At 31.4% G+C, this 20,591-nt stretch overlaps 1 protein-coding gene across 1 annotated transcript; it reads left to right on the forward strand.

The window, feature by feature from the left end:
* Positions 1–531: 531 nt before the first annotated feature.
* Positions 532–19,576, forward strand: LOC118184415 (calcium release-activated calcium channel protein 1-like). The gene is made up of 2 exons (XM_035354079.2): positions 532–775; positions 10,843–19,576. The coding sequence occupies exons 1-2, from the start codon at positions 665–667 to the stop codon at positions 11,338–11,340; spliced, it is 609 nt and encodes a 202-aa protein (XP_035209970.1). The 5' UTR covers positions 532–664; the 3' UTR covers positions 11,341–19,576.
* The last annotated feature ends 1,015 nt before the right edge of the window (positions 19,577–20,591 follow it).

The following is a 20,591-nucleotide window of genomic DNA, read 5'->3' on the forward strand; positions in this document are numbered from 1 at the left end:
CAGTGAAGACTTTAAGTTAATTACTAGACGATGATAATGATCTTCGAGTGGTACAAACACAGGAGTATCTGGTCAGAAACACAGGAATATCTGGTCTGTGGCGACCTACGTTAGTCTAAGTGCATTAGTCACATGGGAGCTCCTAAAATATACACTTGTTGACCACATTAGTGTATTCATTCCATTGAAGGTGAATGTAATAAATATTGGTCATTAATAAGGCTCCTCTAGACTGTAGGCTCTTAGTATATAGGAGCTTTAGTCATTAACATGAAAATCTTACATTTTATGGTATCATTACCGATACTTCTTTGGTCATGTTAATAGAAAAATCTGAGGGCTTTATTGTTCTAAGTTTAAATTCCATCCAATTCTAATACACTGTAAGTTGATCACAAAAGGGCAGTTAGGTAAATTTTAAAAATTAATTTGAAAATTAAATATTTCACAAATTGAAAACTATTATTTGGCCTTTAAAATAATAATAATTCTCTATCTTGTGTTCACTTTTAAAAATTGGCAACAGTTTTGCTGTGTTTGGTTTTGTGTGTGTAAACAGCAGAGCGAATCTATTAATTTTCTATTAAAAATTCTTGAAGCTGTTACCTTATACTTCTCAATGAAATGTATTAGGTCATTTTGTTTGAAATGAACGTCTATCGGCATGACAGAATCAGAAACTCATACGAATTTATCATGGAGGAGATTGCATCTAAGTCGAGCAAAACTGAAAGCTTCTAGCAGAACGTCTGCACTTCTTTCCGGTTTTGCTATGGTAAGTAATGCAATTTAAAGCAAAATATTAGAAAACAGTAGTTCAATATTTTTTTTAATTCTGTATCCCAAATCACCCTTCCATGATTAGTCTGAATAAGTAAATTTTACTCTACCATGCATGTGTATAAATTTCGTTTTGTGTAATATATATTATACATAAGAATTATTCTCTTACCTTTTAAGTGAAGTTTCAACTTAATGTTTATCAAGTATTATATTAATCGATTATAAGAGATTCGTGCTTTTGCATTCTTAGCATTTGAGAAATTGCTGTAAAAAATATTGTGCATCATTTTGTAATGTTTGTTAGATATTTCAGCCACCTACCCGCCAAATCAGCCTTGGTTTTAAGTCAGCATTATCTTTTTTTCAATACTTCCTAAATGCCCTGGTTTGTTGGATGACATAACAAAGTCATGTTAGGAGAGAGAAAAGGTAAAAGTTTACAATTGGGTGCCCCTTGTTTTTTTGGAGATTCTTTTTTGACGGCAAGATCGGCGACAGGAAGACGCAATTTCAAGATGGCCACTACACAAAACTGCTCTAATGTAGAATTGGGTGCCCCTTCGATTAGTGAAAAATTTTGTTCAGTTTTGGCAATGAAATTCCATTTCTGGTTACCGTGATAATTTGAACTTTGTTTTAGCTTCCTGAATTTTTTTAAGTGAAAATAGATCAACGTGTACATGGACACAGAGTTTGTTCAATTCTTTGACTTCTAATTTTGGTTTTGTGGGTAAAAGTATAGTTTAGGGTACCCCTTGGCGATTTTTGGCGGTACATGGATACCGATTTTGTGCAATGCTTTGACTTGTTATTTTGGTTTGCGAAGCGGCGATTTTTGCCTCGGCTTATTTTCACTTAAAAAAAAACCCTCCAAATCGCACAAAAATAGCATTGCGCACTCTTTTGACTTTATCTGTGTACACGTCGACCTATTTTCACTTTAACAAAAATCCCCAAATTGCACAAAAATTGCATTGCGCACTCTTTTAACTTTATCCATGTACATATCGACCTATTTTCACTTAAAAAAAAATCCCAGAAGTGCACAAACTGGCATTGCACACTCCCTTTACTTTGTCTATGTACACATCAATATATTTTCACTTAAAAAGTCAAAGGAGCACCAAAGTCTACAATATAGGCAAACAAAAAATACATAATCTCAATAAAATGCATTTTAAACCAAACAATAAAATAACATAAAAAAGGAAAAACATGTTATACATTTAAGCACTACCAAAAGCAAATATTCACTTACCATGATTTTCGAGTTCGCTTCGTACACCCAGAGCCACGTAAAAATCAAAATATCAATCATACTCAAATGACTTTTTTCAAACCAGGTACTCTTTCTGATCGAATGCTTCACATAGTGACCATCTGAACCTTTCTTCCTACAAATCCATTCAAATCCATCTAATTCTAAACGGTTTTAACACACACTACAAAAACGCTTACAAAACATCCCATGATTCAAAATTTCCCAGAACCATGCACCCGATTACGTCACAATAGGGTTTCCATAACATTCAACTACTCAGGCTACCATAAATGAAACAACAACTTGGCGATAAATCAAACAGCAGCTTTGCCATAATACAAGTCTACTCTATCCATTGATTTTTAATATTTTGGGCCCCCTTCATATTTTACATACATAAATACTTTATATTTTACTGGATGCTCTTTCACTTTGCTACTATTTCATTTGCCATATTCAGCTGATCATTTCCTGCCCATTAATACACTCTGTTTTTGATGTCAGGGTCTCAAACCCTTGAAAATAACCATTGCTTGCTGTTCAGTAGAAGGCTAGTCACAAATTTTAATAATTATTTCAAAATGCAAGAAAAAAATATTTTGATTATGTTACGTTAATTTGTATCCTTGTTCCTAAAAGCAAATATGGCTTAGCGAGAGTGAATTAGAGTTAGATTTAATAAAAGCAGTTGATGTTATGTGTGCTTAGATTATTCTTATCCATGCTTGGTAACAGTTTCATGGTCAGGGGGATAATCTGTAAATACCTAAATTTGATCTGCAGCTAGACCCTCTTTTCCAGTTAATCTGTAGAAATTTTCCTGATTTATGAAAAGCAACAGCCATTTTGAAAATGGCAATAAATTAATAAATTCTGTAAAAAAGCAATAAATTAATAAAATTAAAAAAGCTAGAAGCATCCCTAACAGAACCTTTGTGAATAAATCCTAATTTCTTTTTATGCTGCTGTCTTGTACATTCAATGCAGAACTTAAATTGCACCGGAGCATGGCTCCAGTACTTCTCAGTTTCTGAGGTAAATCGTGATTGTAGCCGGAGTGCTCCGGAACCCTAAATAAAAGGGTACTGATGCTTCTTTTATGTAACTAACACACAGTTTTTAGCAATTAAACAAATTTGTTTTAAAAATATTATTAAAAATATGCTTTAAAAATTGATTATAACTTCCAAATGCATGCATGTCTTTCTATCATGAACAAACACTTTGACGGAAACTAAGACTTTTAAGGAAAGAAAAGCCTCCATCCACATGTCCTTATTCTCCAGGTAGTGCAATGAATTTATGAGCAGGTAAAATGTTTTGTTTCTGAAAGTATTGAACATGATTACCTTAGTCTTGCATGTTCAGTGCTAGTGACTTCTCACATAAGAGCTCCTGCAGGCTTTAACTAAATAACCCAGTATGGGGCAAAATTATCAGTTGTGCAAAAAAACCTAACTTTTGTTCTCATGTTGTTATTGGATCGGATTCGAGGGAAATTTCTTTGCCCAGTCAAATGCTGCTTAAGAGCTAGAATGATATTGGCAGGGCATCGGGGTCAGAAATCCTTGGCTTTAAAAACTCTGTTTTCGAAGCTTCAGTTCTCCATTAAAATTTCTTTCCATACTCTCATATTGATTCTAGTATCCTTTCTATTCTCATTAGTGATGCTTTAATGGTTTTACTTTTTTTCATTAGTGTGTTGGAAAAAAAATTGTTTTTGTTTCTCTCGTCTCTTGAAAGTACATTATACCCTATATTCAGGAACTTAAATTCAACTGGAGGCCGGCTGAACTAGCTCTTCTGAAACTTTTAAGTCCAGCCGGAACCCCAAAATAGGACAAGTTTTGATATTTTATTTCTTTTATTTAACTATTTGTCACGAGAAATAAATTTACTAAATTTTTATTTATATTTTATTCCATTTTAATTTTAATTTATTTATTTAATTATTTTAGTTATTATACATTTTATTATTTTATTAGTTACTTTTAGTCCAAAGGAGCTTTTCCCTGAAGGGCTATTGTTTTTGTTTTGTGATTTTCCGTCGGAACCCTGTAAATGTTCAAAATTTGAAAAGCTGTATCGCTTTTCAAATCATTGCCACCAAATACTATCGCCCTGTATTATATTTGAAGAAATTAAATAATGAAGAATCTGCATAAATATATGTATGTTTCTCGAATTGTGATAAAACAACAGTACCTGGAGCCATCCACTTTTGAAAGACGTAAACCTACTGCGAATATGGGCAACTGCTGAAAAGCAGTTGCCTATATTCAGTTTGAAAGCCGAAATTTGTTTTATTATCGATCTCATAATTTGTAAAACTTTAACGAATTTTTATTAACAAACTCAACGATTTAAAAGCGAGCAATTGCAACACTCTACGGAGAAAAAAAGAAACTTTTTATCTCCAGCATGCGGAAATTCTAAAAATATGCTCATTTTAAAATTATTTTGCGGCATTGCTGTTGAACTAAATTTTATGGTTTAAGTACGAAGAACATGATATTTAATAAATAAAGGTAACAAAGACATTAAAAAAACACCATTAGACATAATTTAAAATCTGAAACTTTTCAGATTTTTTATTTTTTCTCTTCTTCATGATGGCTTTAAGCCACTGGGTTCCCGGCACTTCTGGTTTTAGAAATTAAGCTCTGACTCAATGATCTGCTTACATTTCAAAAGTCATCAAGGAAATGTACAGATTTTGTGCTGCATACAGTCTTTTTCTCCCATGTGTGCAGCAAAGTGTTTTTGACTTAAAAAAAAATAAAATAAAATGATTAAATTTTATGGATCTAAGTTTATTTTGATCCATAAAATTTAATCATTTATGAAGAAATGTGAATTTTTACATTCTGTACTGTTGAATGAAATGCCTTATTTCTGAAGAAATACAATGCTTTGTTTTTTGTCAGGCAGGAAACTTCATAATCACATTATGATTTCTCACTAGATAAAAATACAATGCTTTGTTTTTTGTCAGGCAGGAAACTTCATAATCACATTATGATTTCTCACTAGATAAAAATACACGTAATTGAACAGAAGCAAACACTAATGATTGTGAAATTTGAAGGTGAAAATCGCTGTTTATCTGCTGTGTGCATGTACATGGTTTGCCACTTACATTTTGGCAATAGCATTGGTGGCTTATTTTGGTGATACAGCACCTAACTACTTTTCAGAGGAGTGTGAATAATCAGAAAGTACCATATTATAAGTAAGCAGATAGTTTTCTGTGTCACAAACTTTTGATACTAAGTCTGATGCCGTAGTGCTTATTAAAGTTATCAAGCCAGCCAACACTAGCAGTAAATCAGGCTCTTCTTGAAATTTCTCATAGAATTTAAGGTTTTCCTCTCAAGAAATGGTAGCTGAAAGAGGTGTTTCTTTTTACCCCATTTGCTGCTCAAGCCACAAATAAAGCATCTTACTGTCTTCTCATACTTTTCCTTTTCTTCACACCCCAAAACTCAGTTTCACATCTTTTCTTTTTCCAGCCTATTATAGTAGTTCATTCAATACCTAAACCCATGAAAATTTCATGAATACTGTGTTCTTTGCCAAGTATCTTTGAGGCAACCATTTTCGTTGTCATCACAATTTTGTTTTCATTACTTCCCGGTCATCATTTTTATTTGCACAGACAACAGAACACTTATAAGCCTGAATGTAAACTAAGAAATTGTACCGAAAATGAAATTATAGTTTAGCTTACATTAAAATACAACCATAAATCTTTAGACAAGCCTCTAATGGTTAAACACAGAAAGAAATATGAGTGGTCATTTACAGCAGCTACCTGATTGTCTTTAAGCCCCTTTGTTATTGAGAGGAGAGATGAAGTAGATAGAAATTTCCACGAAAAGCATAAACCATCCCACCAAAATCATTTCTGAGAATTATTGTCACAAAGGGAAAGTTACAAAAATAAAATACCATAACAAATCTCCAAATAGAACAGGAAAACATGTGCATGCATTCATACACATAAATATGTACTGTAATTGTAAGATTACAGTACAGTCAAAAGTCTTTAATCCGGAACTCAAAGCTACAAACTTTCTACGCATGCGTAGACGCATACTACCTTTACGCATGCACATATGCGTTTACGCATGCGCATAATACGTTTACGCATGCGCGTTTAATGTATAACGGACGGTATAAGCTAAGCTAAAATTATCTATTTCAGTTAATGTTGCAGATTGCGTTGTTCCTTAATCTTCTAATTGGATGCAGCTTATTATTTTTTGCAGACTGTCAGAGCAATTTTATAAAAGTAAGCTTTAACTTTCGATTATGTCAAAAAGAATTTAGAATTCTGGAGCTGCCGTAGGATCTACAAAACGAAAGCATATTTTAATGTCCATCAAACAAAAAGTGTAATTGCTGCAAAAAATGAATAAAGGCATGAACAGAGTGACAGAGAGGTAATTTGTTTCTCTAACCATTCCGAAATCTGTTTATCAATTTCACGCTGATCTGCAGAGGGGGGGGGGACATCGCAGCACACAATGAACTGGAAGTTGATCTGTCAGCACTATCCTTATCTTCAGGGCAGATGTTTTTATTTTATTCGGCTTATAATTCCTTACTAAATGTAGTATTTCATCTCGTTGTACTCCATCTTTGATATGATTTAAATCAAATTCCTCGTCATTATAAATATCACGAATACACATCAAATAATTTTCTGGTTGCAATTTTCTAATTTCGACAATGCGTAACGTCTGCTTTATGTATACGCGCATTGAAAGAAATGTTTAATAAAGTAAACAAATAAATACCCTTTAGATCATAATTGCTCTTTATTTCATAAATTATGGTTTCATATTTTTAATTTTATAATTTCTGCATGTCATCTTACCAGATTTAAACTGATGATCTATAATCCAGAAAAACCGATAATCTGGAATTGCCGAAGTCCCGACGAGTCCGGATTAAAGACTCTTGACTGTAATTAATGTGTGCCTACACTGTTACCTGGTCCGGGACACTTAACCGACACCAGTTAGCCGACGGGACACTTAACCGACACCAGTTAGCCGACACGGACACTTAGCCAACACAGACATTTAGCCGACACGGACACTTAGCCAACACAGACATTTAGCCGACACGGACACTTAGCTGACAGGTCATTTAGCCGACAAGGACACTTAGCCCACAGGTCATTTAGCCGACATGGACAGTTAGCCAACAGGACATTTAGCCGACACGGACAGTTAGCCAACAGGACATTTAGCCGACACGAACAGTTAGCCAACAGGACATTTAGACGACAAGGATACTTAGCCGACAGGACATTTAGCTATGGGACACTTAACTGTCAAGACATTTAGTCAACAGGATACTAAGCTGGCAGTGACGTTTAACTGGCTCATACCTAATAATTATTTAAACTTACTATCAATTACAAAATTTCTCGACTTCTCCATATTTTCAATAATAAAGTTATTTCTTCACCTATCAGTAAAATTCATTTTTCGATTCTTTTCATTTTTCGATTTCTTTCATTTTTCGATTCTTATGAATCTCATATGTGCTTTTAATTATTGTGTTAATTTAGCATTGTTTGATATATATCGTGCTGTTTGGTGTATATTGGCCAAACTAAAAAAGCCTTGAAATTTCTCGTCAGGGAATATGAATTAAATTTCAAAAGGAAAAAAGAATTTTTTTAGCTAAGTACGGTGGTCACTTAATTACATTTGGAATCTTCAAAAATTATCTGTAAAGCTTCTTCATTAAATCAACTGGGTTCTTTTGAACACTTTCACATCATTAATAATTTTTCTTGTTTACTTAACGATATTAATTTTCCAATCTCGCTCTTCCAAATGCTTTCAAATTTCTAATACCTTTATGTTTCACTACTATTTTACTCAATACATTATGTTACATTCTTTTCCTTACAAAATCGTTTCGCTCCTCCCACAAATAAAATTTTCTTTCCCTGTCATGAAAAATCTAAATAATGCAATAAAAATTATTGTTATTCTTGAATTATACTTTTTATAAAAACATATGGTGGTGAAGGGTTAGTTTTGAAATATATATTATTTTGTTATTAGAAACAATTAAAAAAAGTGCATCAAGACAAACAAAGGTTATAAATTATTGACCTCTATAATGGGCAACCACCATACTTGAGATAAAAATTCTATAACATTTTATTGACCACGCCTCTCTCTTAAAATACTTAGGTTAATGTTTATAGCACTAAACTGGTGCATTATGTTTAATTTAGAAGTAAAATATTCTTTAAGGTTTTATTTCATTCATTACTGAATTCTGTTCTCAAAAACTACATTTTTCACTCTTCATATATCGAAAACGTTGCTGATATGAAATTCCGGACCTTGGAAAATCTCCAAAGAGAAATCGGAGGAATCTGCAAAAGGAGAAGCACCAAGCAAGGTGGAGCAAAGCGAGACATCCTGAAAAGTCACCGTAATGCGGTGCCATCTATCAAAGCTAGATTTAACTAGATAATATTATATACTCTGTTTTGAAAGTCGTGCTGTGTAATTTTCAATATAATATGTTATATTGTTTCAGGTTTTTCTCATAAAATGTAACTTTCTCAAAATGTGTTAAAAATGTATAAATTTTTATTTCATTTCATTCATTTTCATGCCAGTTTTCATTAACTTTAACTTTTTTTTTTCTCTTTCATTGCTTCTTTCTCGTTTCTGTCGTAGCTACGAGGCGTATTCGGAAACTAAGTACCGAGTACCGTTTTGAAAAAAAAAAAAAAATAGTAAAACAATTTTTTCGAATCCAATTTTTTTTTTTTACGTGAAAATACATGTCTTAACTATTTTTCAACATAGTTTCCGCCAATGATCAAACACTTGTCATAGCGGGTTACCAGTTTTTGTATACCATCGTCAAAGAAACTTCCCGCCAATTTCGATAACCACGACTCCACAGCATTTTCCGTGTCATCGTCAGATCCAAAGCGCTTACCACCAAGCTCATGCTTCATGTGCAGGAACAAGTGATAGTCGGACGGCGCCAAGTCAGGGCTGTATGGCCTGTGATCGAACTGCTCCCAATGAAACTGTCGAATTAACGATTGAATGACACCAGCAGTATGGGGCCGAGCATTGTCATAGAGCAACACAATTCCTTTACTGAGCATTCCTCTTCATTTGTTTTGAATGGCACGCCTTAGTTTTGTTAAAGTCTCACAATATCGTGCCGCATTAATGGTTTCACCTCTGGGAAGAAATTCAGTAAGCAAAATGCCTTTCCTATCCCAGAAGACAGTCCACATGATTTTTTGTGATGACATTGTCACTTTGAACTTTTGTTTTTTCGGAGAATGAGTGTGTCTCCACTCCATCGATTGTTGTTTCGATTCTGGTGTGAAATGACACACCCAAGTTTCATCACCTGTCACAATTTGGTTTAAAAAGTTTTCTCCCTCATCACTGTACCGCGTGAGAAATGTCAGGGCACTACCAAGACGCTTTGTTTTGTGAACATCAGTGAGCATTTTTGGAACCCATCGGGAACACAGTTTGCGATAATTCAAGTGGTCAGACACAATTTCGAACAAAAGAGTACGTGAAATTTATGAAAATGCCTCTGAAAGAGTTGTCATTGTGAAGCGTCTGTTCTCATGAATTTCTTCATCAACTTTCCTTACCAAATCATCGGTGACAACAGAAGGCCGACCACTCCGAGGCTCGGCGTGGACATTTGTTCAACCTGCATTAAACATTCTTACCCATTTTCTCACCATTCCATCACTTATCGTGTATTCACCGTAAACTTCTGTTACTTGACGATAAATTTCGGCCGGTTTAACATTCCTCACGTTCAAAAATTTAATCATGGCACGGATCTCACAGTCAGCGGGAGAACTAATTGTCTTAAACATTTTGAATGTGCACAACAAACTGAAAACACAACATAGAGCAACCAAAATGGCGACAATTGAAAGTCAGTGAACAAGAAAGACTAGTGCGCATGCGTGGGACGCCTACCACAGAGCTGCGACAGCGCTAGAATGAAACAGTACTTAGTTTCCGAATACGCTGCGTACATGGTAATAGGGAAATTTTTGGTGTCCATTTTCCTGAATGCATTTGTAAAGTTCTAGCCTAATAAGCAAATTTTATTGGAAGAGACTGGTTACATATTAAGTAAAATGGTCACTCTATTTCTGTTAGGCCCAGCAGCGGCTGAGCGGTAAAGTCACTGAACGCTAGCAGTTCGGTACGATGTTACCACCATATAGGCAATGTTACAAATTATTGCAATTGCCATTAATAGACTAACACATTATTTTAAAGGTAATGTGTTTTGCTTCACCAGCAGAAATCATCAATCATTTTTAAAAAAAAGTTATCATTGAATTATATCGAATGTCGAAAGACTGGGATTAGTAGGATTCTACTATGTTTAGATATTTTAATTTCATTCTAATTATTGATACGAATTGAAATAAAATCCTTATTAAATATATGTTTGTAGTGATTTTTTAAAATACATTTTATTGACATTATTATTAGCAAAGATATTTGTTTCTGTGTTATGAAGTTTCTAAAATTGCAAAAGTGAGTTATTATTTTTTGTATGTAATTAACGAAATGTGTGTACTATACTATGTGTAAAAGTCTGTTACTTAACATAGACAGATATTTATATTTAATCCTACATGATTAAATATGTAAATAAATACACATAATTATTTGAATAATATAAATATATGAATCATGTTTGATTTGTTTTATAAAAAGTGTTTTAATGTACTTTTTAACTTATTTCAGGTTGCAATGGTTGAAATTCAGCTCAGCAAGGATATTCCTGAAGGGTTGTTAATCACTTTCTGTATATGTACTACGCTTCTGGTAGCTGTGCATATGCTTGCTCTTTTAATATCAACTTGCATTCTTCCTCACATCGAAGCTGTTACTAGTACTCCCTGCTCTATATCAGAATCACCGCATGAAAAGCTGCACTATTATATTGAAACCGCATGGGCATTCTCAACTGTGTTTGGAATACTCCTGTTTCTTTTTGAGATAGCTATTTTATGTTGGGTTAAATTCTTTGAATACAGTTTCACAGCTGCCTGGGCCACAACTATTGTTTTATTTCCTGTTGTAATTTTGTTATTAATATTTGCTGTTCATTTCTATAGAAAACTAGTAGCTCATAAATTTGAGCTTTCGAAGCATGGCTTGAGGGAGTTGGAATCATTGGCAAATAGGCTTCAAGGTGATGGTGTTGATCAGTGTTCAGAACATTCCGTCCTGACAGTTTAAGTATTGAAATTATGTGCTAATATGTCATATTTAAAAAATTTTAAAAAGCTTTAAAAAAATGCTAAAGCCAAAGTTTGAAATAAAATATGTTAAGTTATTTTGTGTTTAATATTTTTAGAGCAAGAAGTTAAATTGCTGATGTTAGCATTGCATGTTATTTACCAGTATGTATGAAATGTAAGAGGCTTAATTTTCTACTTATAAAGGTACCAGATGTGGCTTTTTTCATGTTTAATTTGATTTATGACATAATACTTGAATTTAAATATATTTATATAATTTATTTATAATATACGTGCAAAAAAGTTTTTCTCTTGATGAAGACAAATAAAAAACTAACTATAAATTAGCAATAATTTTTTTTAAAAAAAGAATTTCTTCAGATTTAAGTTCCAAAATAAGGTATTCTGTACTGGGAAACAATATAAAATATTTAGTTATCCTGAGTTCTGTGCAGTAGTTAATAAGAAACTAATCTAAATAAGTCCAAAGTTGCTGTGTTATTCTTAAATTTTCTGTTCCATTCATAAAAACCATTTGAAATTATGTATATGTATCTTCCTTCTGCCTCATTTATCACTTACGAATGTCTTCTACTGTCACTTTACTACCTTTGCATGTTTTTCTTTCTTTTGCTAAGGGTGCTATCACATAATTATCTTTTCATTGAAAGAAAGAGAGGCACAATTTTTTCTTTCCTTACACTAATAGTTATAATTGCACATTTTTACCTAATCAGTGTCTAACTAAAAAAATTGAGTAGGATTTCTTAGTTGAGAGTTTGCATTTGTAATGGAGAATATGTTTTCTGTTTTAGGAGACACTAATTACAAACCCTAAAGTGGTTTGTGGATCTCAAAATGTTTGTCAAAATTTGATAAAATCCATTCCATGTTAAAAATTTTGTTAATGATAAAATCTTCCCTTGTATCTTTTAAAAGTTGACACATCTCTACAAAGTGGTTAGCATCTCCAATTTCATTCGAACTGCCACGCAGGTCAGAGTTTTGAAGATTAAATCTTTTAAAGTAAGCAGGATAATAACTATGAACCAATAAAATTTAATTCAAATCTTGTCATTATGTATTTATCTATTTTTTATTGTTGCCAGTCTCATGTAGTTTTTACTTCTATTGGACATGTCTGATAATTTGTAGTATAATCCTTCATAATGGTCACAGCATCCCTCTTTGATCGCTTCAGCTCAATGATTTCAGTGTCATTTTGTGCAATAGTCTCTTTTACCTCTATGTCAACCCTTTCTTTTCCAATAAAACCCACATGTGGTTTTACCCAGTTCAGATTAATTATATGCCTCTCCGAAGAATTCAGAATAAAGTTCTTATATATCTAATATCAGATCATTTGGTTCGGGCCGAAGAGTTCTTGTAAGGTTGAAAAACTGTCATTATACAGGGGGGTCTCAAAAGTCATTGCCAAACTTAACATGCTGGTCTGTCATATCAAACAAGATTTAGGCAGAAACGTGTATCCGTAAATGCGAACGGCGACCGCTAGAGGTCAATATTCGCAAGTGTAGAGGGGAAGAATGAATGTCGGAAAGGTTTGTTAATATGACTTTTATTAAAGAACTTGATTAAATCCTGGAAGATGTTAAAAATTCCTTCCATTTGCCACAATACTTGCTATGCTTCACAACATTGATGCATGGATTCATGGACTCGTTCAGAAATGGGCAGGTGTGTCACGGATACGTGCCGCCACTTCCTTGATCCTGGCGAGGAGATCCATGTCTGATGTTCCTGTCCTTGTACACCATGGACTTTATGTATCCCCACAGGCAGGTATAAACCCAGGGAACTTAAGTCGGTGGATCACAGTGGCCATTCAACTGCTCTACCTTTGCCAATTCAATGATCGAGACATGTCCTACAAGGTATTCCTGCACAGTGGTGCTAAAATGTGCAGATGCTCCATCATGCTGAAACCAGATGTTTGGGCATGTTAGCTGCTAAAATGTTAACCATCATGTCCAGCAACACTTTTTCCACAAAATATCCATAAAGAACTGAGTTGGTAAACCGATTCATTTTCTTCAGCAACGTCCTCACCTGAAATGATTACATTTCCCATTCTCCTACAAGCCTGCAAACACTGCCCTGTAGCTGTCACCATTTGCGTTTTCGGACACAAGTTCCTATGTAAATCTTGTTTGTCATGACAGACCAGTATGTTAAGTTTGGCAACGATCTTTTGAGACATCCTGTAAGCACTGATTGTACTTCCAATTTTCAGGAATCTTTTAATCCTTTACAAAGCAAATAGCAATGCCCTCTGCTTAAAAGACTGAATTATATTCATTTAACTTATACTGTCACAGTCTGTTAAAAAAACTGCAAAACCGATATTCTCCCTCTACACTGGACCCATCAGTATAGACATCATATTCACCTTCCTGGAGAGGATTTCTATAATGTATAATACTTTTTTCTCTATGCAGGGTGTATTTTATTAATGCAAAATCTTTGAAAAGCACAACAGTTAATATTTCTGTCATATAGCTTAAATTCCAGTCTACCTGTTCTCAGTAAAATTCTGTCATGAAAAGTAAATTTTGTTCTGAGAGAGGGAGCACACTGGCTAATATGCATAATACCTGCATGGATATTATATATTACCTTTCTGGAAGTTATATATTACCTCCTCCATATCACTTATCTGAAGGTAAACATCAATAGAAAGGCTGTCCAGATAATATCCAGTTTCATTCAAAGATGCACAAGCTCCTCCAAGCACCAAACGTATGCTTCTATGTCGTACATAATTGTTGAAATGAAGACAATTTCATATATAGCTCTCAAGGTAGCATATCTAATCAACAGTGTACAGCATATTAAATTATAAATTTTTAAATATAGTTGGAAAATAGGAAAGAAGAGTAATCTGTAACATTCATTATCATGAGGCCAAAAGTAATCTGGCAACTGTTTTTGCCAACTTTACTGCATTTGAAAACTTTCTGTGACATCTTATTTGTAGCAGTTCTTCATCGCTACTTGAAGAATACTGAATCTAAACTAGTAGATTTTAAACTCCGTCAGAATTTGCTTTCCTTTCTATTAGAAGTTTAATAATTGGGACTGAGGAACAGCAACAACTCCTGCTGTTGTGTAAATATGTATTGGGGCTTTTATTTAATAGGCCACATGTAAAAAAATAGCTTTTGTGGAGAAGGATAGAAAAAAGATCAGGTTTATAAAAGTTACAGCCATTTATTTGCACATGTTTATATTCTTTTTTTCCCCCTTTCACAAATATATCATTTCACAGACAGCTATACATCATTATATTTTATTAAATGGTACCTCAATTTAAACATTGGTATTTTTGAAATTACTGTCTGTTGCAATAACAGAGTGATATAATTACAGCTTAGTAATACACTGTGGTTAAGAAAGTGTGTCTTCTAATGAAAATTGTTGCTCCATTCTATATCAATATCAGTAGTTTTCTGAAATAAGATAGCAATTTATACAAAGTATTTAATGACATATCAGTATAACTATCATATTTGTTGCTTTTAATATAATCTAAAGATTTAATTAAAAATATTTGAATTCTTATTATTAAATCTGATAATAAACTAAATTTAGTTTTACATGTTTATGAATATCCAGTTTATTGATATGACTGTGATGATTGCATTCTGCCACCACATTTTTGTGTGTGTGTGTGGATTTTTCATATATGCAAATACGCTAAAATCATGTTTAAACTATAAAACAGTTTGATGGATCTGTTTTTACCAAATTAATTAATGAAATAAAGTTAAAACAGTGAGCCCAAAAAACACTTTTTTCTTCCCTTTAAATGTTTCTTTTATTATTTGTTTTTAGAGACATTTTTTGTAATGAAAGAAATTGCATCAATACCTTTTTGAAAAATGTACTTGAAGATGGCTATCATATATGCTGGTTTTCAAATAGTTGTGCTGTCAACTTGTAAATGTAGTGAATTGTGCTTATTAACCTCTTGATGCTAGTGGGTTTTTTTATTAAAGAAAAATGATCCAGAATCATTTTTTTTTAATTTAACCTTATTAAAGTTAATATTTCTTGCTTCAAAAACAAAAGTTTAAATATTTCTTTAGATGTCTTGGTAAGTTTGTGAAAAAGTTTGGCTTGTGCTTGAGCAGTATATATTCAGATATATTTTAATAGTATAAGTTTTGCACTTGAGCTTGGATGCTAAATATTTAATTTAAGCAATAATTGCTATATATGTATAGTGTACTACACATTTTTGCTTGATATTTATCAGTTATTTTTGTAATTAAGTTCCTTGTTATGCATGATAATCGTCACTTATTTAATCTGTATGAATGACATCATGCTATAGTTAATAGCACTGTAATGTTAGTGAAATTTGGATGGAAGCTTAAATATGACACCATATTTGTATATAATATTGATATGGTTATATGTTTGCTGTTATTCATATGTTTTTCTGCATCACATTTGCAGTAAAATTCAGTGCCCGTCCTAACATCGTAAAATATTTGAAATTTGTACTGCTAAAACTCCAAAAATAAGCAAAGTAGGTAAAACTAAAGCCACTACAAAAATATTATTTTATTTTTATTATAAATTTTGTATTAATAAATATTTGATAATAAATTTTAATTCAAAATGAATTGGTGAATTGCATGCTGTGATAAAAATGTTACATTAGATCTCATATTTGAATTTAGTATTAGCATGAGACTACTTTTAGTCATTGTAAAAAGAGTTCCTATGTTTAAAAATATGCTGCATAGTGCCTATCTATCTTCCACATCGGAATTGTATAAAATTCCATGAATGCAGTAAAACTTGGATTGTTTCAGTCACTAGAAAATAAGAATTCGTAAAAAACAAGAAAAGTTTTGCTTAACCTGAGTGTGCGTGAATAATAACTGGGGCCCTAGATAGGCTTATTTAAGCCTTACTTATTCATAACTGGATAAGTACATTTTTGGATATATTACTTATTCATAACTGGATAAGTAAGCCAGTTTCAGTTAAAAAGTTTTCCTTAGCAAAGAAAAATAATAATAGTAATAAAATTCTATAATAATGTCATCCATTGCTTAACTTTAATTATTAATAAAGAATATTTTATTTAAAGAAGGTATTATTTTGATTTAAAAGGAGATTAGAAATCTAGCAAATTCTAGTTCTCAGAAGTCTGATAATTTGCAGTTTATGGTCAATTTGCATATTACATAAACAAATATCTTTCATTATTTAAAATTGAAATATGATCTTTGGTCTTGCATATTTCAGAGCAGCAAAGATATTGGTTTCTAAAATCATTCATGTGTTAATCTGCAGTTTGAAGGCTCATATTGCAAGTTTATTTAATGGTGTCTTAATTTTGTTGATATCTTTTTAATATAGTTTTTTTGTTTTTGTATATTTCATAAATTTTTCCTGAAACATAATTAATTTTCTTGTCACTATGGGAATTATGTTTTTGGATATAATACTTGTATATAATACATTTTTGAATGTTTTCTGTATTTTCTTGAAAGGTTGATAGGTCAAGTAATATGTTTTGTATTGGAGAAATTAAATTCATAAACTTCATATTTATTGTAGTATCATTTTCGTATAAGCAGCTTTTTATTCGAAACTTATTTAAATTAATCATTTGTATTCATTCTTTCAAATGAATTATACAGTAGTGCTCTAAATATTAATCCATAGCTAGCCAGACTAACTTAATATCATAATCCAATGCCAGTCCTTCTCCTTAAAATACGAAACACAGCAGTTTTTACTGGACAAAATGAAATAAAATCATTTTTGATTTGCTTAACCCTTAGCATATTTTTATTTTAACCAAAGTAAGATAAAATTAAATTTTAATTTTAACTTAAGCATGTACTAAAACTGAAGAAATGTTCTCGTTTTTATTTATTGTTATTGTTATTAATTGCTATGCAAATAAACAGTGAGGTTTTTTTTATTTGAGCAACATATACTGTATTTCTGTTCAATTAAAAATCACACAGTTGTTGTTTAATAATCTATATGTAAATAGCATGAATTCCTGTAATAAGCAATGAAGTATATATTGTTTCATTAATGAAACATTTTTTTTAAATATTTAAATAAATTCATTTATTGTTAATCATATTAGGCAAGGAAGACAAATAAGTGATTCAAATAATTAGAAGTATATTTTAATTATGATTTAATTGCTTGACATGATAAGTAATGATTCAAGTTGCATCAATGTGTTTTAAATAAATTTTTGAATATCCAAGTTTTACAGCATTTCAATATATCTGTAAAATATGTAAAAGCATATAGTATCTTTCTTGTAACCATGGAATGGTATACATTTATTGTAAAATATAATAAAATATTCCCCTTATTATATAATGTTATTAAAGTTTTGTAAATATGTATTTATCCTTGTTACAGAAAGTGTGAGTGTTTTAAAAAAATCTGTTATAGATAATGTTTTGATCTAATGATATTCAACATTTATTTAGATTAAAAAGTGTTTAATATATTTGTTGATTTTAATGGGAAAGTTTTTGTGTTTTTACAGGATTGAAGTTACATTATGCCAAAGTCAGTATTGTACAAACATCTGTATTTTTAAGAATATAATTTTAGTGCTGCAGTAAGATGTAATTTTTATACTGTTAATGGGCAGAAGTGATATATTCAAATGCAATATTATTCTCTTAGAAAAATACATATTTACGTCAGAGAAATATTACTAGTCATTAGAAACATTGTTATAAAATAGTTGTTGCAAGTTGTTTATATGTTTTAGATGAAAATATTGAATGTATATTTCTTTCATAGGCCTGTGTCTTTTATATTATATTAATGTATTTATATAATGGTGAGAATTGTTCTAAGAATTACAGAAGAGAACTTCTGTATTTCACATTTATTATATTAGCTTGATATTTCTCTAAAACTTGGCTTCTCCCCCCCCTTTATTTTTCATATTATAGTATTATTTTGTGGGATATGTATACGTTTTTATATTTTTTATGTATGATAATATAATAAGCAACAATAATTTAAAATAATAATCATCTAGTGCATTGATATTTTTAATGTTCTTATGTAAATGATCCATCTGAAAAGTATATAAAATCGTATAAGCTTTTTTTTTTCAGTTAATTCAATTAAAAATTGAAGTGCATAAAAGTGTAATTAATGCATTTAAAAGATAGTTGTTTTGCATATGTATTCTGTGTATGTAAGGAAAAGTTCATTAGATTGGATTTCATTATTTAGTTATGGAAAAGTACACTAGGACTATTTTCTTACTTGGGGGGGGGGAGAAGCCAAAAAATTTAAAGAAAACTAACTGGCTTCATCAAATTTCTTATTGTCTTCATGCAATTAAAAGTAGAAAGAAATTACAATACATATTTATTGAACGTAGTACTTACTGAGAAGTTCTTCAGTTCATCACTACTTTCTCAAATGTTTAATGCTTCATAAATAAGTAAACTATTAACATTCAGTTATTTTTCATTTATTTGTAATCTAGTGAACTTTGTTGGCATCTAGTATAATTAATTAAGATTATAATAATTTTTAATATTCTGTGAAAGGGAGCGAAATATATTATGCTATATCAGATGTTCATGATTAAACTTTAAAAACTGAAGTAAAAGACCCTACTCTGGAAAAAACGATTTATTATTGCAGAAAAATAAATCAGCAATGTAAGGGGAAAAATCAAAAATGGTAAAAAGTATTTTGAAAAAGGATATTGATTGGATTAAGTTTTTCTTTCTTTTCATTTATAGTAGAAAATTCAAATTTATAGGCCTTGTTATGGTTAGTTATGAAATATATAAAGCAAAATAATTCAAAACGGAATTATTTCAATAATTTAATATTTATACTGTATATATATATATATATATATATATACGTGCAACTTTTCTAAAAATGAAATTTTTTAATATTTTTATATATGATTTAAAAGCAATATAGTAATTAGTTTATATTTTCTAATGTATTATTTATTTTAAAATAGCAGCTATAGTTTGCAAAAGTTCAGTCCAAAAGTTTCAGAAATGTTATTTATAAAAAAAGAAGAAAAGCATTTAGTGCAGCAATTTTTTATAGCATTTAACTTAGCATCTTATATGATGTGATATATACCAAATATTTGTATATATAAAAATACATTTATAAATGCATTTTATATATATCTATATATGTATAATAAATTTGTTGTTTATTTCAAAGAGATGCGTCATGTTTTTCGAATTTCATTAAATGTTACGTATAAATCATTTGACAGTGTGAAATATTAAGCTTCTTTCACATGGCGTTTTTAAGCTTTGTTCACAAGGTGCTAATATTAAACTTATTTAACTTTATTAATACGGCTGTAACAAGATCTGGTTGCTACATCACAAAAACTGGTTTAAGGATTTTACCTAAAAGCTCTTTGTGCCAGCTTGGTGTAAAGCTTTTTTCAACTTTATGCCAGCTAGGTGTGAAAGCCGACCAATCAAAACGAAGTGACATTCGGTAGACCCAACGACTTCATATAACAGTATATTATCTCGTTGGGTAGACCAGGCAAAGAATATGAAGAGGAGGAGAAGGCAAACTCTCGTACACATAATGCAAACCAGCCCGAGTAGCCTCAGGCGACTTTCGAATCGAAGCCAGTATGCACTGAAGCAAACGCACAGGGTGTTGGCGAAATTCCTTCTACTTGAAATGTTAGTGAGATACGAAGCATAAATCTGCATTTGAGAATTAGCTTTTGCTCTTATTTTATACTTAAAATCTGTATTCTGCAATGTACTTTGCGTACGGATTTTATTTATTTATTTTTTTAATTTTACAGAAAAAGTGTTTAATTTACAATTAATCATTTTCGCACTTAAGTATTTAATAAATGGTTACTATTGTATTAATATTTCTGATTTAATACTATATTAAATTATGCTTTCATTTCGAATGTCTATGGTAATATATTTTCCTTCATATTCTTTGCACCAGGGGTCCCCAACCTTTTCGCCCCTAAGAGCACATTCTGTTGGACGGCGGACACACTTTTTCAAGATGAATTTACAGTTGGATTACATGTTTTTGTGCATAACATAGCATGTATTATTTATACTTAATAATACATGCTATGTTATGCACAAAAAAAAAAAAAAAAAAAAAAAGAGAGAGAGAGAGAGAAAGAGAGGTCGTATTTCGCTTTGTGCTGGTATCTATGTTGGACGTAATTTTTATTTCATT

The sequence above is a fragment of the Stegodyphus dumicola genome, chromosome 8 (genome assembly GCF_044657685.1).
Source record: "Stegodyphus dumicola isolate Sdum_Otavi_A_Nest chromosome 8, ASM4465768v1".
In the NCBI taxonomy this organism is placed as follows: Eukaryota; Metazoa; Arthropoda; class Arachnida; order Araneae; family Eresidae; genus Stegodyphus; species Stegodyphus dumicola.